This window comes from Aethalodelphis obliquidens, unplaced genomic scaffold (assembly GCF_003676395.1).
Source record: "Aethalodelphis obliquidens isolate GAN/ISIS:26980383/991018 unplaced genomic scaffold, ASM367639v1 scaffold11, whole genome shotgun sequence".
NCBI classification, from domain to species: domain Eukaryota; kingdom Metazoa; phylum Chordata; class Mammalia; order Artiodactyla; family Delphinidae; genus Aethalodelphis; species Aethalodelphis obliquidens.
Window position 1 is genome coordinate 36,764,619 of NW_020837955.1, and position 20,635 is coordinate 36,785,253.

General features: G+C 39.8%; 1 protein-coding gene across 1 annotated transcript; it reads right to left on the reverse strand.

Annotated features, from left to right (window-relative positions):
- Nucleotides 1-478: 478 nt before the first annotated feature.
- On the reverse strand, nucleotides 479-16,503 carry CUNH10orf88 (chromosome unknown C10orf88 homolog). Its single transcript, XM_027112841.1, has 6 exons — nucleotides 15,957-16,503; nucleotides 14,976-15,179; nucleotides 14,068-14,140; nucleotides 11,749-11,955; nucleotides 5,107-5,561; nucleotides 479-1,943 (listed from the first exon to the last, which is right to left on the reverse strand). The coding sequence occupies exons 1-6, from the start codon at nucleotides 16,118-16,120 to the stop codon at nucleotides 1,709-1,711; spliced, it is 1,338 nt and encodes a 445-aa protein (XP_026968642.1). The 5' UTR covers nucleotides 16,121-16,503; the 3' UTR covers nucleotides 479-1,708.
- Between the last annotated feature and the right edge of the window lie 4,132 nt (nucleotides 16,504-20,635).

The following is a 20,635-nucleotide window of genomic DNA, read 5'->3' on the forward strand; positions in this document are numbered from 1 at the left end:
CACCTCAAACTGCAGTGGTTACCGTGACACCTCTGAAGGTGCATTTGCCAGCCCTGATTTCCCAGACTTGACTTACTGGGTGTGACACATACAGGGGCAGAAAAGTTACAAGAAATAGAAGACTTAATAGATATTTTGTACATACTGTGGTCTGTTCCTCCTATCTGAGCAGGCAGTATTTTCTTAGGTGATAATAATTTTAATAAAGCAATTACATATACATACATAGAGCAGTTTGTAAGTATAAGAAAATCAATAACTATGAATCTCTAATATATATAAAATATAACTTAGGTTTTCATTAACATGGAGAAATTAAGAAATGGATGATCAGGAATTAAAGCTCATCTGAATTATTTCTACTACTATAATCATGAATATTGTATTTATTTTAATTACTTTAGAAAACATAGCCCATGTGTTCTCGTTATAATTATATTAAAGCAATTTGTGAATCAAAGAACAGACCACAATAATCAGAAATTGTATAAACTATTAATGAAAGGGTTCAGCTTTAAATGAGACACATTTCTCCTGAGTGCTGAAAGAAATGTTACCTAATGGCTATATATGTTGTTAATAAATTAGGAAAAGACTGATAAAAGTAATATACAAGTCCTCATGTCCCTAAGGTCAGAGTGATTAATAAATGACCACACTTTATATTAGTTTTCACTTCAAAGAACTAAATTCATCAAAATACAACATACTAAATGAGTGTAAACCATCCTTTTTCATCTTAAATATTAGATGAAAAAACAATATTTTTATTTGTTTAAGACAAGTACTTTCCAGAGTGGATGCATTTATTTTTCAGATGCAAATATATCACCTTACAACACATATACAATAGGTATAATTTCTGAAAATCATGTCTGCCAGAGAGATCTGCAATCTCCTTGATTCATATGCCTTAATCCTTCAATGCAGAACCTCAGCATTTCACACTTTAATCAGAAAAGGGCTCTGGAAAGAAGAACCTGTATCAGCTCAGAAAAGGAGAGAATTCCTTCTACTTTCTGAGTTGATGGAGATCAAACAAGATGACTTCTCTCATTTTACATCAAACATAAAATCTAAAGTAATAATCCTAACAAAGAATAGGTCAGTTCTAATTTTTACTTTTCTATCCATAACTACAGTGTGACAGAACACAAAATTAATGGCCCCAATGTAAACCAATTTTACACATGCCAAATATCACATCTAATTTTTTATCTGAAATAAACAATAAAAAAGGTAATATGGTGATCTGAAATTAAAGGTTGCAAGTCTTAAGTACCCAGTTTTCTAAGATCAATTAGAAAAAGAAAAAATAACAATCAAGTATTCTAAGCATTTTGTATACCCGTAAAACATAAGGTCTTTCTAAAAATTAAGAGTATTCCAATCAAACACATATAAACTACCAACTAATGAAAAGCATTAGAAATCCTTAAAAAACTTGAACACTTTAAGCAAGTATATGTGAATTTCTTATAAAAGTGAAAAATATGGAAAACAAAAATAATTTTTGACCCTATCATGTTAACTCTTAGTGTACAGGATGAGATTTACAGGAACAGTCAGTTAAAATGAACACTGAGATTGCTTTACGTAAGTAAACCGTGATCCTCAAATGACATTAAATAGTTGCTTTGACTTTTTGGGGTTTGGATTTGTAATAAATATGTAATAAATATCTGTAGTACTTTGAACATGTTCAGTGCTATCTTTCTCCATTTGAAAGTCTTTCTCCAGAGTCATAATGTCTTAGAGGCGTGCCAGAGGGTGGGGAGTTGGGACTTTGCAGCAAGTCCACTAACAAAGCAATCTTATTATCTATGTGCTCCTGGAGTTTATATATTCGCTGATCAATGTAGTCCATAAGTTTCTTTTCCATCAGTTCCATATTTTTAGAAAGAATCTTTTCCAAGTAGGAACAAATGGATTGCTCTTCCATTCTAAAAGTAAATTTAAAAAATAATAATGTAACAATTTTCCCTAATATTATAACAAAAACAACCAAACTGTAGTACGATAAAGCAGCCAACACACATTGCTGAAATTTGTCTCCACAACTATACTGTCTCCATACAACACACTTCCAGGTTCTAAAATACACACTCAACAGGTGACCACAATCCTGAATGCCCAAAGCATTCTATTTCTTCAATTCTTTAAACATTTAAGCATACAATTGAAATGAGAATATAAAAATGAAGATGACGGAATTTCTACCCTCAAAGAATGGCTCTTTAGAAAGGGTCCTTTTGATTTTGAGCTCCAAATCTAAAGTAATCTTGCAAGATTTTTTAACGTTTTCCAAGTACTTCCCCAAGCAACTGTACAATTTAAATAGTTTTTTTCTTTTTTAATCCACACAACTTTATTAAATTACTGGAAGCTTCTATGAACAACAACAAGCTTCTATGAACAACAACTGTGTACAGGCTTTTGTGTGGACAGATGTTTTCATTTCTCTGGGATGAATGCCCAGGAGCACAACTGTACGTTTAGTTATTAGAAACTGCTAAAATATTTTTTAGAGTGGCTGTACCATTTTAAAACCTCACAGGATTTAAAATGAGATCCAGTTTCTCCACATCCTCATCAGTACTTGCTGTTTTTACCACTTTTAAACTTTTTATTTTAGCCATTTAAATAACTGTATAGTGGTATATTGTCGTTTTAATATGCGTTTCCTTAATAGCCCTGAGGTCAGTCACATTTAAATAACTGTATAGTGGTATATTGTCGTTTTAATATGCGTTTCCTTAATAGCCCTGAGGTCAGTCACACATCTTTTCATTTGCTTATTTGCTTTTTGTACATCCTCTCTGATAAAATGTCTATGTCTTCTGCCCATGTTCTAATTGGATTTTTTTAATGTTGAGTTTTGACAGTTCTTTCTATATTTTAGATATGTCATTTGTTGGATACGTAATTTGCCAATATTTTTCCCCACTTTGTAATTTGTATTTTATTCCTCTTAACAGAGTCATTCACAGGGCAAAAGTATTACATTTTCATGGCATCCAATATATCAAATTTTCTATTACCTTGCTTTTGGTGTCATATCTAAGAAGTCTTGTCTTAGGTCCCCAAAGTTTGTCCCCTATGTATTATTAGAAAAGTTTTATAGCTTTATGTTTTACATTTAAGTCTATGATCCATTTTGAGCTAATTTTTATATAAGGTATGAGGTTTGGGTCATGGTTCACTTTTTGCCCTTCGGATATCCAATTGCTCCATCACCATGGGTTAAAAAGACTATTCTTCCTTTATTGAATTGCTGTTGCATTTTTGTCAAAAATCAGTTGAGCATATTTTTGTGGGTCTATTTCTGAGCCCTCCATTATGTTCCATTGACCTATGTGTCTGTCCCTCTGCCATCACTACATCATCTTGAATACTCTAACTACATAAGACTCGACACTGGGAAGAGTGAGTCCTCCCACTTCATTCTTCTTTTTCAAAGTTGTTTTAGCTATTCTACCTCTTTTGTTTTTCATATAATTTTGAAAATGATCCTGCTTATGTCTGCCAAATATTGTGGTGGGATTTCAATATGCATAATATTAAGCCTGCATATCAATAGGGAGAACTGACAACTTTACTATGTTAGAAATTGAATTGGTAATTTAACAGTTTCCAGGAAAGAAATAACCAGGCCCAGCTGCTTTCCTTAGAGACTTCTACCAAACATCTTAAGAAGAGATAACACCGATTTTACACAATCTCTTCTAAGATGTAGAACTCATCTTATGAGGCCAGTATCACCCTCGTGAAAACCGGACAAAGACAGTACAAGAAAAATACAGACTAGTATCTCTAATGAATTAGATGCAAGAATACTCAACAAAATATTAGCAGATCAGATCCAGCATTGTGTAAAAAAGAATTACAGCCCACAACCAAGTGGGATTTATTCTAGGTATACAAGGCAGGTTCAGTTTTTGAAATTAATGTAATTCACCATATGAACAGACTATAGAAGAAAATTCATGATCATATGAATGGCCATAGGAAAAGTATTTGACAAAATCCTATACCCATCTATGATGAAAGAAACTCGCAGCTAACTAGGAACCAAGGAACACTAAGCCCCACAGTCCCTGAGCAATCTGACTTCTTTCCACCTTTTACAGTCTTTGTATGTTTGCTGGATTATGTCCAGGGATTTTATTGGTAAAGTGGGGGATCTGAGGAAATGGGGACATTCCATCTCAGCTGGACCCAGAAGCAGTTTTTAAATATTTACGGTTTTTTTCTTTGGGTTTTATTATTTGTTTGTTTTGTTTTGTCATATCACAAGTTAACACTGATGTAGACTATCAACTATTAAAGACTACTGTTATCCTTCCTTGTCCTGCCCAAGTAAGAACCACTTTTTTTTCAATAACTTATTAAACTCCTCAAATTTCAATGCTATTAGAGACATTAAAATTTCAACCAATACAACTACCTCATTTTACATGGGAAAAATGTCTAAACCAAAAGATTTAAACACTAAGGCAAAATAGTTAAGCTAGAACTATGATTAGAGTCCTGAATTCCAATCTAGTGCAAAATTTGGACACATTACATCTATATAAAGGATGGGGAACATACTAAACACTTAGCCACCCCTCAATCAAAGCAGGACTGGAAAAAATTGTAATTATGAGATCAGGGGATAAGGGCCTGTACACTAGAAATAATTCAGAGCTGAAAAATGTTTGGATGACTCCGAAATTAGCCTAGGTCACACACGATCTACAGAGGAAATGTTACAATGGCTCACTTCATATAATCAGGCAAAAAATGTACATATCATGGTCACCACAGCTCCTCTCCATTCATGCAGACAACTCTCTACTCTGACCCTATCTGCTGCTTGTACCCCTTCCATCAGATGCCTGAGAAGTGCTCGGCACCTCCAGTTTGACCCACTTCTTTCAAAGCAATCCATCCTACTCCGCTGAGTATTTCTTTCCTATAGTGTGTTAATGGTGAAATGTGAAAGCTCCTACGATCCTCTCTGGAAACATTTTCAGGCAGTAGTTATTGAAACAAACCTGCTTTCCTCCACCTGCCTCCCCCCTCCCGCCCCCAATCGAAACCACACTTGTCTTAGATACTCACGTAACACCAACAATGCCTTCGCCGGGCTTGGTGATGCTTTCCTGCCACTTGGTGTTGGGTCCCACACGGAGATGGTTCACTTGACTACACAGATTCTGCAGAACAGGCAGCAACTCAGAGTTAGGTATATGTGAGCTGTCGCTTGCTTTCTTTGGTAACAAAGAAGATACTGCATTCTTAAGATCATTCTCAGGAAGAGAATGGTTTTGTGGCACAATTTTACACTCTTGGAGGCTTGTCATATTTCCTCCACCAGCTGGCTGCGTACTTTTATCAATGTAAACTTTTAAGTCTTCAGCCACGTTTCCAGATGTCAATCCAGTCCTGGAAGGGAAAGGTGTGGGGGATGACTTGTCGAAGGCCCCTGAAGCGGATGATGATTGCAGTCTGATCATGTGCTTGTATCCAGTGCTTCCCAAAACTGACTGAAGCTGCTGTCCAATGGGAATACAATTCTAAGCAAGGTAAATAAGAAAATGTTATTATTAACATGAGTGATAATGACAGGTAACCTCTGGAGTAACTCAGAGTCAGGCAACCTGCCTACTTTTATTTGATCCCCAGAACTTTCACATGGAGTAGGCTATAACTACTATCCCAACATCAAGTTAGGAAACCAAGACTAAAGTTAACTTGGCCGAGGTAACACAACTAGTCAGTGGCAGAAGCAGGACTGGAACCCAGGCCACCGAACTCCAGAGTCAGGATTTCTAATCATTTCAGTAGTTTTGCTAAGGAAAATATTCAAATAAATACAAGCATACTTAGTAAAATTGCTTGGGCATATTTTCATGTTTCCACTACAAAGGTCTCCTTAATATATGGTAAAAATATAGTATTCTCAGCTGAGTCACAGTAATTGATAACTTTCATAGAATTAAAAATCATCTGCCCACCGTCACATATGGTAAGCCAAGCTAAGGATATGCAACTTATTTTCACTGGAAGACAGACCAGATAGTTACATATTTAAAGTATGATGTTATATGAGTACTTCTGTGACATTTTCAATGACTAAAATGACCTACCTTTTGGCTAAGTCTGGCTTAATAATTTGTAGGGTAATGATTATGTTTTGTGGCCTCAACTCAACCGGCTATGCTATATTAGTTCCTGAGAAGACTCAGGCTCACCTTTGAGAGCAGGTTACACTGTCTCCTACACAGGGCCATGTTCTTGCTATGCTCTTCAATTTTTCCACAAGAGAAAAGCAAAACTACCTCTAGCCTATCTAAATGTTAAGTTATACACCTCCATCCTAAATTCTAAACACAGAACTCTACTAGGGATTCTTATAGGGGATATCATCTCATACTTAATGTTGCTCAGTATCTAGTGAGAGAGACTGAGAAAATTACACAAGATTAGGTGAAGACCCTCAGTCCGTATATTTTCTGGATATTCTAAAAAATGATTCTTGGATTAAGCCAGCCCCAAACTCATTCATTCAACAAATATTCACCACAAATCTACTCTGTGTTAGGTACTGTCTCAGTCACTGGTAATAAGCCAGTGAACCAAACAAATGAAAATTGCTGATCTGTGGACACTACAATCTAGGGAGCAGCGAGAGACAAACAACAAAGAAAAAAAGAAAGAAACACAATACATCCTGTGAATAGAGATGGTGATAAATACTTTAGGGAAAATATAGCAGGATAGGGGAATGACGGGAGCAGGGATGTTGGTAGGGTGGGAACAACAAAGGCCCCACGCAACTTCTACTGAACTGCCTGTTGGAGAAACTCTCTTTATAAAGAAATCTTACCTTCTTCTATTGAATGCAAGTTTTGAAAAAAATCTTAAATTATTCCAAAAAATGAGGATTACATACAATTATATTTACAAAATTTAAAAATTAGACAACTCTCCTTAGGTGAAAAGGAGCTTTACTCAGTCATAAAGGAAAAACTCAATTATTTTTGGTAGTGGCAAAATTCTGGTACTGCAAAAAAACTTTATGATAGAAAATTGAAAATTCTACAAAACAGCAATCACATAAATAGTGGAATCAATGTCAAAATCGTACGCAAAAATTAATTTGGCAGAAATTATAATTAAAAAATTCAAATGCAATTAAGACATATGTTATATGAGTTTTTCTATTTTGATATACAGTAATATTTTATTATAATAAATTCACTGATTATAAAAATTAGTCATATTTTTCTCAGATAAAAGGTCTTACGGTGATTATTTTTCACTTTGAATTAAATGTTAAGAAATTCACAGGTTAATCTATATGGCAGTGCAGTAAATGACCCAACCTTAGTTGCTGATGACTATTCTTCTGCTCCTTTTGTTTGACTTTATTCAATTCTTAATTTTCTTGAGCTGTCGTATGTTGTCTTGCAAGGCACCTCAAACCCTTTTAAAAGTAGGCAGAAGAATATGTATAAAATAATTCATACGTACTTACTGTTTAGGGTCCGTGTCATATTTTATGTGAAAAAAAAAATTACAGAGCAGCCTAAAAAAACATGAAAGCATTTATGTAGAATTGTGTCCACATACTTGTACATGTGTATACTTAATTTCATATATGTACACATATACCCCCCGGATTTTTGAAAAACTGTTTATCTCTGAACATCTTGTAGGATTTCTCAAGACACTGTCTTTAACTTCTTTAATTATAAAGAATTTGAACAAGTATCACCTTGAAAATGCAAGAAAAAAGATCTTTTTACTTTTTTCAGATGAAAAAGGTAAACAGTGAAAACCTTGAATAACTGAATATATTTTCTTTGAGAAAGTCGGGCACAGCTTTCCCTCAGATAACATTAAACGACAACTATGCCAGGCACTTTGACTCAGAATTCCTACTCAATTATTCTAAATTGCTAAAGCAAAAACAAATGAAAGTCAGCACATGTGAACTTCAAATACAAGGAAAGAAGAAATCACTTCAAGAAACTTTCCAGGAAACAAGGAACCACAAGGCAAAGGTGAAGCAGGGAGTCTAGAAAGCTGCTCCCCAGGTCCTTTCTTTCCTCATCAGGACAGGCCCTGCCCCAATTAACATATGAAGGTTCCAAACAGTGTGGGTTTACACCCCTTCCATAGAAGGAGAGGTTCTGGTCATGAAACATCCCTACTTTATACTCAACAGATAGTTACAGAGCTTAAATGACTTTCCAGGAAGACGTTCCATGGATTCCTTGTTTGTGGACAAAAGCAATCCTGGAGACCCAGGTATATCCTGTGAGAATCATTCATAAATACAGCCTCCCCACGAGAAAGAAGGCTGTTACTAGCATGTTTAAAAGACGATTTAACAGGATCACCTTCTTTCTTCCCCAGGGGGTTTCCCAAATGTCCCCATAGATAATGATTTAGCACGTGTGTTGGGGGGTTACAACACACGTGCTGTTGGTTGGAGGACTTGTGTTTCTATATGATAGAAAATGCGACAAGGACACACACCAAGCTTGGGAATAGGATGAGAGTTGGGAGAGCCCTCTTACAATATACCTTATGTACTTGTGAATGGACGGAAGTTCATAGCAAAGAAAATGTATTATTTTGGGAATGAAACAAAAAACCCTAAAAACATGGGCAAAAAACCCCACAAACTACTATTCACGTCATTTCTTTTCCAAAGTCAAGGTTTTAAAACATAAAAATCAGTCCATGAACTGATTTTACTTAATTCATTAACCCTCTCTAATGTTTCCAAAATTTTCCACACACAAAAAATTTCTTCTGTTTTTAAATGTTTAATCTCTATGTCCACTGGATCCTTCCCCTCAAACATCTGTTCTTAAAATATGCTATGCATAAGACTCATCTGGCATTGCCTGTATAAAATAGGTGAGTCCTGGATCACAACCTCAGTGTTTCAGGTCACTGGTGAGGGCCAGGATTCTGCACTTTCTAAACATTCCAAGGGATTCTGATACCGGCAGGTTCCTCATCTCTATCATTCTTGAAACAACCCACTTTACCCTGGCTACCTCCACATTCTAACTACCCATTTACCATCTAATCCCTCAAAATCTGGTTTCCATCTCATCACTATTCAAACTGACCCCCTGAAGGTCTCCAAGGAGTATTTAGTTGATAATCCAAAGGGCATATATATTAATTATGTAAAATTTACTCGGAGCCATAAACTAGACAGACAGGTCGTCTTTGCACAAAGCTTATATCTTAATGAGATACACAGAAGAACACATAAACAAAAACAGGCAAGAAAGCGCTGATGAAAACACATGATACAGATGTGGAGGAAAAGGCTAATATTTTAATCAGGGTGGTTAGGGAAGGTGTCATTCAAGATGGAACGTTTAAGATGAGGTTGAAATAACAAGAAAAAGGCAGACTTGCTAAGGCCAGGAAGAGAGGAGTCTGGCCAAAGAGAACGGTTAAGAGAGCAAAGGTCCTGAGGTGGGAGCACGTCTGGATGTTTGTGGAATACCCACATCAGAATGTCTAGAGCAAGGCATCTAAGGAGATGCAGCAGGAGATGAGGCTGAGGAGGTAACGAGGGCCCAGATCTCAGATGAGAGCGTAAGGAACCTGGATTAGTTCTGAGTGTCAAGGGAAGCAGTCAGGGGGCTTGACACAGGGGACGTCGAGTCTGATGAGGTCATGCTGGCTGCACTGTGGAGAGGGAGCGTGGTGCAGGAGGGCCAGCTAGGAGCCTCCTGAGGTATGGAGGTGAGATGCTAGTGCCAGAGCAAGGACAGTACGGACGCTGTTCATTTCACAGCTCTCCTTTCCATGTTTTCCAAGATCATCAGCAATGCTCCTGCTCTCCTGTGTCTGCTTGTCGATCCAACGATCGACGATTAATATTGGCAAATCTCACAAAAGTTATGCAAGCTTTTAAACTCGTATTATTGGTTTTAACTTTCATCCTATGATCTTACCAGTATTATCGTTTAGATTGTAAACACGAAGAAATTTATCCTCAAAACGAGGAAGCGATGCCAAATAACAGAACTAAGAGCTTTGAATTCAGGTCTCCTGACATCAGATCTCTTGCGACTCTTAAGCACTGCCGTGACCTGCTCTTCTGGTTCCCTTTTCCTCTCCCCATATTCTTAGCAAACGCACCTACTCTCCCAGGGTCTTCCTTCCTGGCTCCGGTCTCTCCCCTCACCCCCTTCCCCATCATCTACTATGCATGCTCCTCCCAAACCTCCCTCCATTCCACCAGCCCCACCTGTGTTTCCATAGCCTCACATCATCACCCCAGGGCATGTGTTATTCACATCTAAAACTCAAACACTCCCAAATTACACTCCTTTCCCCCAAGTCGCTTCCCTCCTTGGGTTCCATGTATATTATGGTAACACCATTTTCAAAACTTTAGTTTCACGTTTGATTCTGTTTTTCTCCCACAGAACCCATCTTAAGTTAGTTGTCAAGTCCCAATGGCCCCACTGTTGTAGCATCTCACAATCCAGCATCAGGTTACTCCTTCCAAGTTTAGACTCTCATTAACTGTCCTCTGGATGATGGAAATAACACAGAGCTGCTTTCCTTCTTGTAGCCTCACTTTCTGTTGACGCATCTTTCCTACTGACTCATCTTACACATAATAGCGGATTAAATTTATTAAAACAGAGCTAAAAAACACCCACAAACTCTATAACATCATTCAAAATCCTCTAAGATCCAGCCCCAGTCTACCTGAAACTTCCCCTCTCACTTATTCACTCCAGAGAAATGAACTTGTATTCATTTCCTAGCTACATCCTATTCCTCTAGCACTGAAGATTTAATCCATACTGTTCTCTACCTCTTAAATTGCATCCGTCCAAGTTTACTTGCCTAATCCCACCCTACCTCTTTAAAGGCCTAGACAAAATGCTACTTCCTTTAATAAGCATCTCTTAGCATTCCTCATCATTCCCCACTTAGATACCCTGACTCTCCTAATAAGACTACAAATAAAGATCCTTAAAGACAGGCTGATCTTTGAATCTTCGAAAGTTAACCAAAACAGTGTCTTATACTTCAAGAAGGAGCTTAATAAATGCTTGCTGAATGAATGAGCAAGAGAATTCATAGAAAACTGTGAAGTCTGTACCAAAAACATTTTTTTTGCAAGATGCTATTTTTACCTAAGTCAGTAAAGGTAACAGTCAAATCAATAATAAAAGTTGAGGGACTTCCCTAGTGATGCAGTGATTAAGAATCCGCCTGCCGATGCCAGGGACACAGGTTCAAGCCCTGGTCCGGGAAGATCCCACATGCCACGGAGCAACTAAGCCCGTGTGCCAGAACTACTGAGCCTATACTCTACAGCCCACAAACCACAACTATTGAGCCCGCATGCCACAACTACTGAAGCCCCCACGCCTAGAGCCCGCACTCTACAAGAGAGGCCACCACAATGAGAGGCTGAGCACCGCAATAAAGAGTGGCTCGTGCTTGCTGCAACTAGAGAAAGCCCACGCACACCAACGAAGACCCAACGCAGCCAAAATTAATTAATTAAATAACTTATTTAAAAAAATACAAAATTTAAAAACTAAAAAAAAAAAAAAAAAAGAATTCTGAACCAAAATAAATTGTTAAAAAAAATAATAAAAGTTGAAAGGAAAAAATTTATGTCACCACAAGTCTTTGTAAGAATCCATTATTTAAAGAATTTTAATGGTATTTGGAAAGAAATCCATTTCTACTCACCTGCTGTTGGAATCTAACCATATTCATCAGTTGCTGAGCTCCAGGTGATAACTTTGACCCCAAGGACTCTATGATGGTTTGGACCCTCTCCAGGTCTATCCTTGATCCTAGAGCAGGACAGCCTGCTGAAGAATTTGCCAAAACTGGCCTCACGTGTACCACAACTTTACTGATGAACACACACTGCTTTTCACCAAAGGACAGCAACTAATATAAAACAAAAGTTCAGGAAAATTAATAATGATAATAAAAACAATCATTATTTAAGGTCACTTCTTGTTAATACTGCAGTAAGACTGAAGCATTCAAGAATCTGAAAATTAACTTCAAGTACATTTTTAAGTTTTCTCTAGTCATAGTCAGAAAAAAGGCTAAAAAGTACTACATGAATTTAAAAAGTCTTACTGCAACTAAAAAGTTAAGTGTAAATAATGTTTTACTTAATAATTTAAGGAATTAAGGATAAACTATACCAATCTGAAACCTTAACATACTGAAACTTGCTATAATATTATTTAATACAAAATAAGACTCTCTAGAAACCCATGCAAAGTATTTGCTGAAATACTAAACATAAGTCAGTATTTTAGAACTTAAAAGGAATTCTAAAGAAATTCTAAGAGAATGTCCAGATGACTTAAGAGAGCGCAATGGTTTACATATAGAAAAGATGAGTTCACGATGATTTTCTAACTTGTGAAAAGAGTAAATAAAGGTCAAGCTTTGACCCTAGCTCATCTGGCTTCTATCCCAGTAGCTTTTCCAATGTTTTATGCTTCTTCATGTTGTCCATGCTTCTAAACCAAAAGACATTTCATGTTTGGTGTAGGACAACAAAGTAGCAAAGTGGAACAAACACAGCATTTAGAATCAGAGAGACCTGTGTTCAGTGATGGCTCTGCCTGGGTGACCACGGGCAAATGCCAAACTTGAGTCAGGAGTAAAATGAGTTCACATGGTTGTTATGAGGATTATGTGTTAAAATTTCCAGTATATATCATTGAGTAAGTGCTCAAACATATGCATCAGTAACTATTACTTTTAACTTACGTATACTATTGGCCCAGAAGAAGCTTTCATACAAACCCAAGGATTTCCCTAAATGAAACACTCTTTCACTCCCTGGTACTTCCACAGCACAGTTTCAAATACCATTCACCTTCAGAGACACAACAAACCCATATATCACACAAAGACACAGGCGAACACAGACCCATGATCTAAAAACTCAGTGTGGCACCAAAGATGTGACTGTCATCAACAAGTAAGTAAATACCTCATGAAATGTAAACACCCACATTCCAACCTCCATATTATCCCTGTTCTGCTTTTTAACCCCCAAGTCCGTCTCACTAGCAAATGTAGTACCTATTTTGCACACTGAGTCAACCTATTATCTGTCTTGCCCACTATAATATTAGCAATGTGAGGGCTCCATTCCAATTTATTTCATAACTGCCAATTCCTAAATGCCAAGTACAGTATCTGGCATCAATAGGCACTCCAGTATTTGTTGGATGAATGAATCACCTTATTTAAATGACTTCAGAAGCTATTAGTATATACACCTAAAACAACATCTTGGGATAATCAGTTCTGTGCTCTTCTGTAAGTAATAATCAGCATAGAATTTTAGAGATAAAAATAATCCAAGATTTATTTTCCTTAGTCCCCTAATATTACCCATGAAGTAGGTCCAAACAGGTGAAGAAACTTGCCCAAGGTTATTCTGCTAGTCAGCAAAAGAGCTCACTTAATAGTCAGGGCTTATGATTTCCAGCTCCGTACCCTTTCCCTAGATCTGATGACATCAGGAAAGTTCATCTTAACAATATTTTTCATGGTGAAGACAGCAGTCCAAATCCCTTTAACTTTGTGGTGCCCTTGTCTGAAACTTCTCTAACTATATTCTATCTTTCTCCATATTTTGGGACCAAAACTGCTTGTGCTTTTTTTTTGGCACCTAAGTTTTATATAAAGATAAAAAATTTTTTAAACTTATGTATTATTGTAAATAAACTATACCTCGATTTAAAAAAAATTTTTTCATCACAGTTTTTCAAGGCTTAAAAGTACAATATCACTGTATTATCAATCGTACATGTAATGACATTGCTGTAAATAATAAATGTTCAAATTTTGAAAGAGGTAGACAATTATTTAGAAAAGAATTTCTTTTTACATGTTTACTAAGTATTTCTGAACTAAAACCAGGGACCAAGTTGGAATAACTACATTACCAAACCTACAGATAATAAGTATATATAGTAGAAAAACAACTGTAGTTTTCAAATTAGTTAAAATTTAGGAATGACTTACCTTTATTTTACAAGCATGTGTGGAAGACTCCAATTTTAGATATTTTTTGTACAAAATAATCTTTTCATGTTCACTAAAAATAAAAAAGATTTAATTTATATTAAAAAATTACATATTATCACTTTTAACAGTTACATTTAAAATTAAAAGTTTCCAGGACAATATTTAAATCCTTGGATTCAGTTTTCCTGGTGAGGCGTAAACAGCTGGGACTTCCTACTGAAGTGCACTGGTTACAAAAACAACATCTGCCACTTACTAGCTGTATAAGAAAATGAAATTAGATATCAAATGTATACTTACGTAGCACAGAGCACACTGTAAAGCTCAATAACATACCCATTATGTCCAACATGCACGGTATATAAAACACTTCATATTTTGATTCATATTAAGGAGAGATTAGGTCAGAATCTTTGTAAGAAATCAGAAAAAAAAATCAAGAAGTATAAAAATGGGTTAAATAAGTATACTGGTATGGCTCAGTGTCGGGCTCACGCACTATGTGTAAAGAGTTTCCTACAGGAAAATGTTCAAAGTTCCAGACTGATAGACAACTTAATTTTTGGAAAACAGATCGCTGTGAGTTAAAGAAAACAGACAAGAAACACTTACCAGAACTTCATCTGATCAGTCTTCCACTAACTAGCTATGATCTTTTACCAACTACTCTCTCTTCCACTAGCTCTCAATTTCCACGTTTATAAAAGCAACTAGGCTGATCTAGACTGTCTTTAAGATCCCTAAAGGTCTAAACTTTTATGTCTGCTGGTATGTTTTTATCTTCTCTCCCCTAGTATCTGGCACCAAGGTCAGATACAATGTCAGAGAATCAATAAATATCACAAAAGCTCAAGAAAATAAAACACTACTTCAGAAGAACACTTCCACACGCATACGTCACAAACCTGTTATCCAGAACATTACAAACATTCTTGCCCCTACTGGTTCCACAGTACTCCTCTCCTGAGTATACTTCCATATTTCTTGCTGAACTTAAAATGCCAATAGAAACGATTTCTTCACCTCCAGGAGGGTCACATCTCAGGTAAAGGAAGCAGGGGTTTTCATCTTGGCTGTTCACGTTCCTTTTCAAAATCACCAGATCCTGGCTGAAAAGAAAATGAAGAATATTATACAGTTCTCTGAACACTGTCATTAACCCACTTAATGGGCCACAGGGGTTGACATGTTATCCTACTCATTTACATTTGCATTTGGAGACCAAGCGCCTTGCAAAGCACTGACGAAATGCTCAATACAGAACTCCCAAGGAAATGATGCTTTAGAGGTGAGGGCTCTCCACTCTCTTTTCCCTTGACTTCTGTAATACATTCTAAGCGACTTCCTATAATTGCCTGTCCAGTTAATGAAATATATGTACTGGGCAGCTAGTGTAAATTAAAAAACAGTTCAGAAGTGGGTGTGGGGCGGGGTGCAGAATGGAATAAAGGACCAAAGTGTGCCATTTTCAAAACTAAGCTGAGGAAGATTTTCGACATCTGGATTTTTTTTTAATGCCTATTTTGGTCGACAGGAGGTTTTTGTTTCGGGACAGAAAGGCGGTTCTGATCCCGACAGGGGGCCTCAGGAGCCGACGTGACGGACACAAGGGGGAAGGGGGTGAAACGCCGAGTCTTCAGGTCACCTGCCCCCCGTCCCCTGCGCCCGACGCTCACGCCGGAGTCGCCTCCTCTTTCCCGCGGGCCCGCCCCCACCCTCCCGCCACCCGGGACCTGCCTCCTCGCCCTCGCCGCCCGCACAGACCCGTCACCGGCTCGTCTCCGGGTCCAGACCCTCTCCCCTCACGGCCCCCGCCTCCCATCTCGGCTCCCCCAGGGGCGTGGCTGGCACCGAGCACAACCCCAGTCCCCGCCGGCCCGGCGCACCCGGTGGCAGGCGGCGCCAGCAGCTCCTCCCAGTCGGCGTCCCGGGCGCCGAGATCAGACCGGGTGAGATGGAGACTCTGGGCCAGGGCTCCACACGCGGCATCCCAGGAAGAGGCCAGCGGCGGGCGGCGGGTCAGTGGCGGGTGTGCGGTCTCGGCCTCCATCTGGCCACCTACACCCCAGGCCAGCTCCGGAACCTCTCTTACAGCTCTTTAATTTCCGCCAGACTGAGGGACTGTAAAGGAACAGAGCGACTTCCGCCTCGTCCGGCTGCAAACCCCAGAGCCGCAGCTTCTCGCCGGGGTGGGGAGAGAGCAACTACCGTAGATGCGCATGCGCACGACGGCCGGTTTGAGCAGATGGTGCAAAATCTGCGGAGGCGTGCGGGTGAGCTGGAGTCCGGCGCATGCGCACTGACAGCCTGGTCCAGCTGCTGGGCTGTGCGCAGGCGCGATGCGGTGCGCGTGGGAACCCAGTGGTGGTTTGACGTTGGCCTCGGAGATGTCGTGTGGATGCTGGTGTCTGGACCTACCCGCAGGGTTGGTCCGCTGAGGAGAGTACGTCGTGAGGTAGGTGTGATGTCGTCGCTCTCGAGACCTGAAGGACCTCGTCCCGACCCTTGCTGTCTGTGTCGCGGACGCCGAGCCTTTCCGCGGACTGCGGTGGGGTGCGGGGGGCTGGGGACGCGGCGGCCGGGCGGTGGAGTCGGCTTTTCAGAAAGTCCTCAGCCCGCTCCGCACACGCGCTCTCTCCTCCGAGGGTGTCAGGTGGGTGCCGGTCGTTCGGCTTTAGCTGAGGAGGAGGTTGGGACGGTGTCGCCCTTGGTGTGGGGCCGGGGCGGGTGGCGTCTGAGGAAGGTCTGTGGCCTTGGCCGCCTTCGTGTCCCCCGGGCCGGGTGGCAGGTGGAGAAAGGCCTGGGCCCGAAGCGGGTGGGGTCTGCTCTCCCGGCCCCGGGAAAAGCGAGCAGGACGGCGGCCTCGGGTCTGCGGTGGAGCAGAATGCGAGCTGGACCTGAAAGACCCTGAAGCTTTGGGTCCGGGGAAGTGGGAGCGGGTGGCTCTTTCCAGATGCCCCCGGGATAGGAAGGTAGATGGTCCCTCCCCACCACCACTATCTGTCCCCTTACTGAAGAGGCCTGTGCAGATGAGTTTTCCACCTTTTGAAAGAAAAAAGGGAGTTAGAATATAGAAAAGTGGATTGTCAGAGTTCCAAAGGCCTTGAGTGTAAAGGGCCTAATTTGCAAAGGTGTTTTAATACTGCCGACGCATTCTCGGTTGTCTACATCAGTATTTTTGTCTTATAGTTCCTGCTTCCTATATATTAACTTTAATTCACAGGACCAGCTTTGGACAGCCCAAAGAAAATAGGCTTTTCTTCAGAAACACCTGTGTCCACTTTTAGGAGCCAGGTCAGTACTATCACCTGGACTTTGACTTTCTTGAATAAGGCTGAAGGACCAAGTCAGGAAACTAGACTCCTATTGTCTCCCCTTTTTTTTTTCGCACAGCCAGTAAATCACCAAATCTTGGTTTTCTTAGAGGAAACCTGTTCTATCTTTCTTCGTCTCTGCTTCTTCTGTTTTCAAGCACTAGCTTTCATTTGAACAGTTCCGGGAGCTTCTTTACTGTCATTAGCCTTCGTTCTCAGCCACTTCCACTCCATCCTCTGCACTGCCCTCTTCTCCTTCCGGTGCTTGCTGCTCCCACCTGCCTCCCTGCCCTCCCATCTCCCCCACCTGTGCGCAGACTTTTCCCTCTGGAATGCCTGTTCTTTTGGAACAGGGAAAATCCTGTGCATCGTTCAGAATGAAGCAGATCTCCACTCTGCTATAGAATTAAACTCATTCCTCTGTACTACTCTTATACTTTTAAGTTATGTCAAAGAAAAACCCAAACTGGACAGTAAAAGCAGATTTTATTCAGAACTATGTAATAAGGGAAAAGACCTCAGTGTAGGACCAGGCTCAATTCTAAATACAGCATGGACAAGTGAGTATTTAAAGCCAAGGAGCAGGGTAGGGGGGTCAGTGGATAGAAAATTACTAATGAGAAACCTCAAGGGCCAAGATGATTGTGCCTGAACCTACCTAACAGAATTCTTGCTGGTGAGAGGCCAGGGTTATTAGACATCACCCAGGGGATGATGGAAGATGAGGAACCTGATTAGCTATCAAGGGTGGTCAGATATGGAAGATGGGGGATTTGGAATTAAAATAAGTTGACTAAATTGACTTAGCAGTGTTCTTGCTAAAACTAGATTTTACAAGGAAATGCCCAGATGAGCCTAGGAGAAGGTTCAGGAGCCTGAATAAAGTTTGGCCAGGCAAGAATCTTTGTCAGGTACTATGATTCTCTTATTGTTTCCGACTTTATCGGTTTACATATTTGTGTTCCCTACTATGTAGGCTTGCTGAGGTTAGTAATTATTTTATGCCTGGTAAAGTGGTTGAGTACAGGTTTGTTGTATGGAATTGATAGATTGGTGAGAGTTGGCTGGCAGCTTTATCACAAAATAAGAGATGCAGAAAAAGGCAAAAATAGTAAATTCAAGCTTATGCTTTTTTCTTCACAGCCAGGGTGGTGGTTGTTCAGAACTGACCTCACTCTTAATACGCTAAACTGCTCTCATCATGAATTACAACTGATTTTTTGGCCCTATTTTTCCCCTTGAAATAAATCATAAAATATATGTTGGAAACTTACCACCAATATCACTAGGATGTACTATGCAATTCTTTCACTCACTCATTTTAAAGTTTATTACAGCTTAATGTGTAAGAACTCAATATGCTCTTTAGAGGCATATTTCCAATCTGTTTTCAGAATATGAACCAATGCATATTTGAAAGGTACATTTTAGAAAGAAGTGACTTGTGGTATTAATTTTCTTGGGCCCATTCATTTAGTAATATGACAGTTGAGGTGTTGACCATCTTAATTTTAAGTAGAATGAGTTCTTACTGTATTTGCCCTGCCTTTTACCCAGGAGTATACTTCCCAGCAAGGTGGTTTTAGGAACTTAACTTTCCTCCCAGCTGGTACCACTTGAGTTGTACCTCTTCTCCTCCCTTCCCGTTCTTTCTGGTCCCTGCAGGCCCTATGGTTGCCTGGAGTTCCTTCTTCTCACCCTGCCTCAATGCTGGACCTGCAATTAAGTTAGAAGCGGGAAAGAAAGAGTAACCTTCCTACCCCTTTTTCCCCAACTTCATTTATAGCTGCTCGCCACCGCCACGTCATTTATAACCTCTGTTCTGGTTAGTCCAACATTGCTGGACTGTACACAGTTTTCAATACAGCCTGGCTTCAGCCTTTCTGAAGACATGTAGAAATTATGGGGAAGCTCTTGATGTGTAGCTAAATCTGCCTACATCCATGATTATCACCTGTGTGACACCTTCTTATCCTAAAGCTGTTTTTGTAGTAAAGGGTTAACTTGTTAAGCGTGGGATGTTCAAAACTTGCCCACATTCCAAAGAAAGACCTGGTTCCTGACCAACTCCTGTCTTATCCTCTAAGCTGCTGGAATATCTGCTTAATAAAATTGTCTTTTTAACTATGGGCCTCAGCTCCACCAGCTAGGTTGTGCTAACAGCATGATGTGTGGTGAGGGCTATACTTTTTTTTTTTTTAATATAAATTTATTTACTTATTTTTGGCTGCTTTGGGTCTTTGTTGCTGGGAACGGGCTTTCTCTAGTTGCGGCAAGTGGGGGGCTACTCTTTGTTGTGGCATGTGGGCTTCTCATTGCGGTGGCTTCTCTTGTTGCGAAGCATGGGCTCTAGGGCACATGGGCTTCAGTAGTTGTGGCACGTGGGCTCAGTAGTTGTGGCACATGGGCTTAGTTGCTCCGCAGCATGTGGCAACTTCCCGGACCTAGGCTTGAACTTGTGTCCCCTGCATGGTCAGGTGGATTCTTAGCCACTGTGCCATCAGGGAAGCCCCCAGGGCTATACTCTTTCAGTTTGGCCTCTGAAGAAGGTAAAGACTAAGAAACTAATGTCAGCACATTGGTGCTCCATGCCTACCTGATTGACCCCCAATAAAAACCTTGAACACCAAGACTCAGGGGAGCTTTCTTGGTTGGCAGTACTCTGCACATGCTGTCACACATCACTGCTGAATGCTTGCACCTGGTTTCTCTTGGACTCTGCTCCATGTGCCTTTGCTTTGCTAATTTTAGTCTGTATCCTTTCCTGTTTAAGAATCTGTTATAAAGGCACAAACAGCAACAAGACGTGAAGAACTGCGCATTCTTCCATTAGTAACAGTAGTTATATGGGGAAAGTAGTAGAGTTTTATTAGGAGATGGTGTGTGCAGCTTTAAAAAAGAACCCTGCACTACGGTTACATGCTTTTCTTGCTTCGCTGTCTCTGCCCACTGTCACTACCCTAGAGTCTTAGTAAAGAGAAGAATTAAAATTGGGGAAAAGATTTCTTTAAAGGTACAAATATAGGTATTGGGGGTAAGGTAGGTAGTACATCCCATAACCATGTTTTACTGCTAACTGTACATGCCTTATAACAGATTCTTAAATACTCTGGGTTTCAGAACCTCTTTATACCCTTAAACTGTTGAAAACTGCAAAGAGCTTTTGTTTAAGTGGGTTTTATCTTCTACATTAAAAAAAATTAACAACCTTATTCTGCTTGGATCTACAGCAATGTACACTAATGTGAACG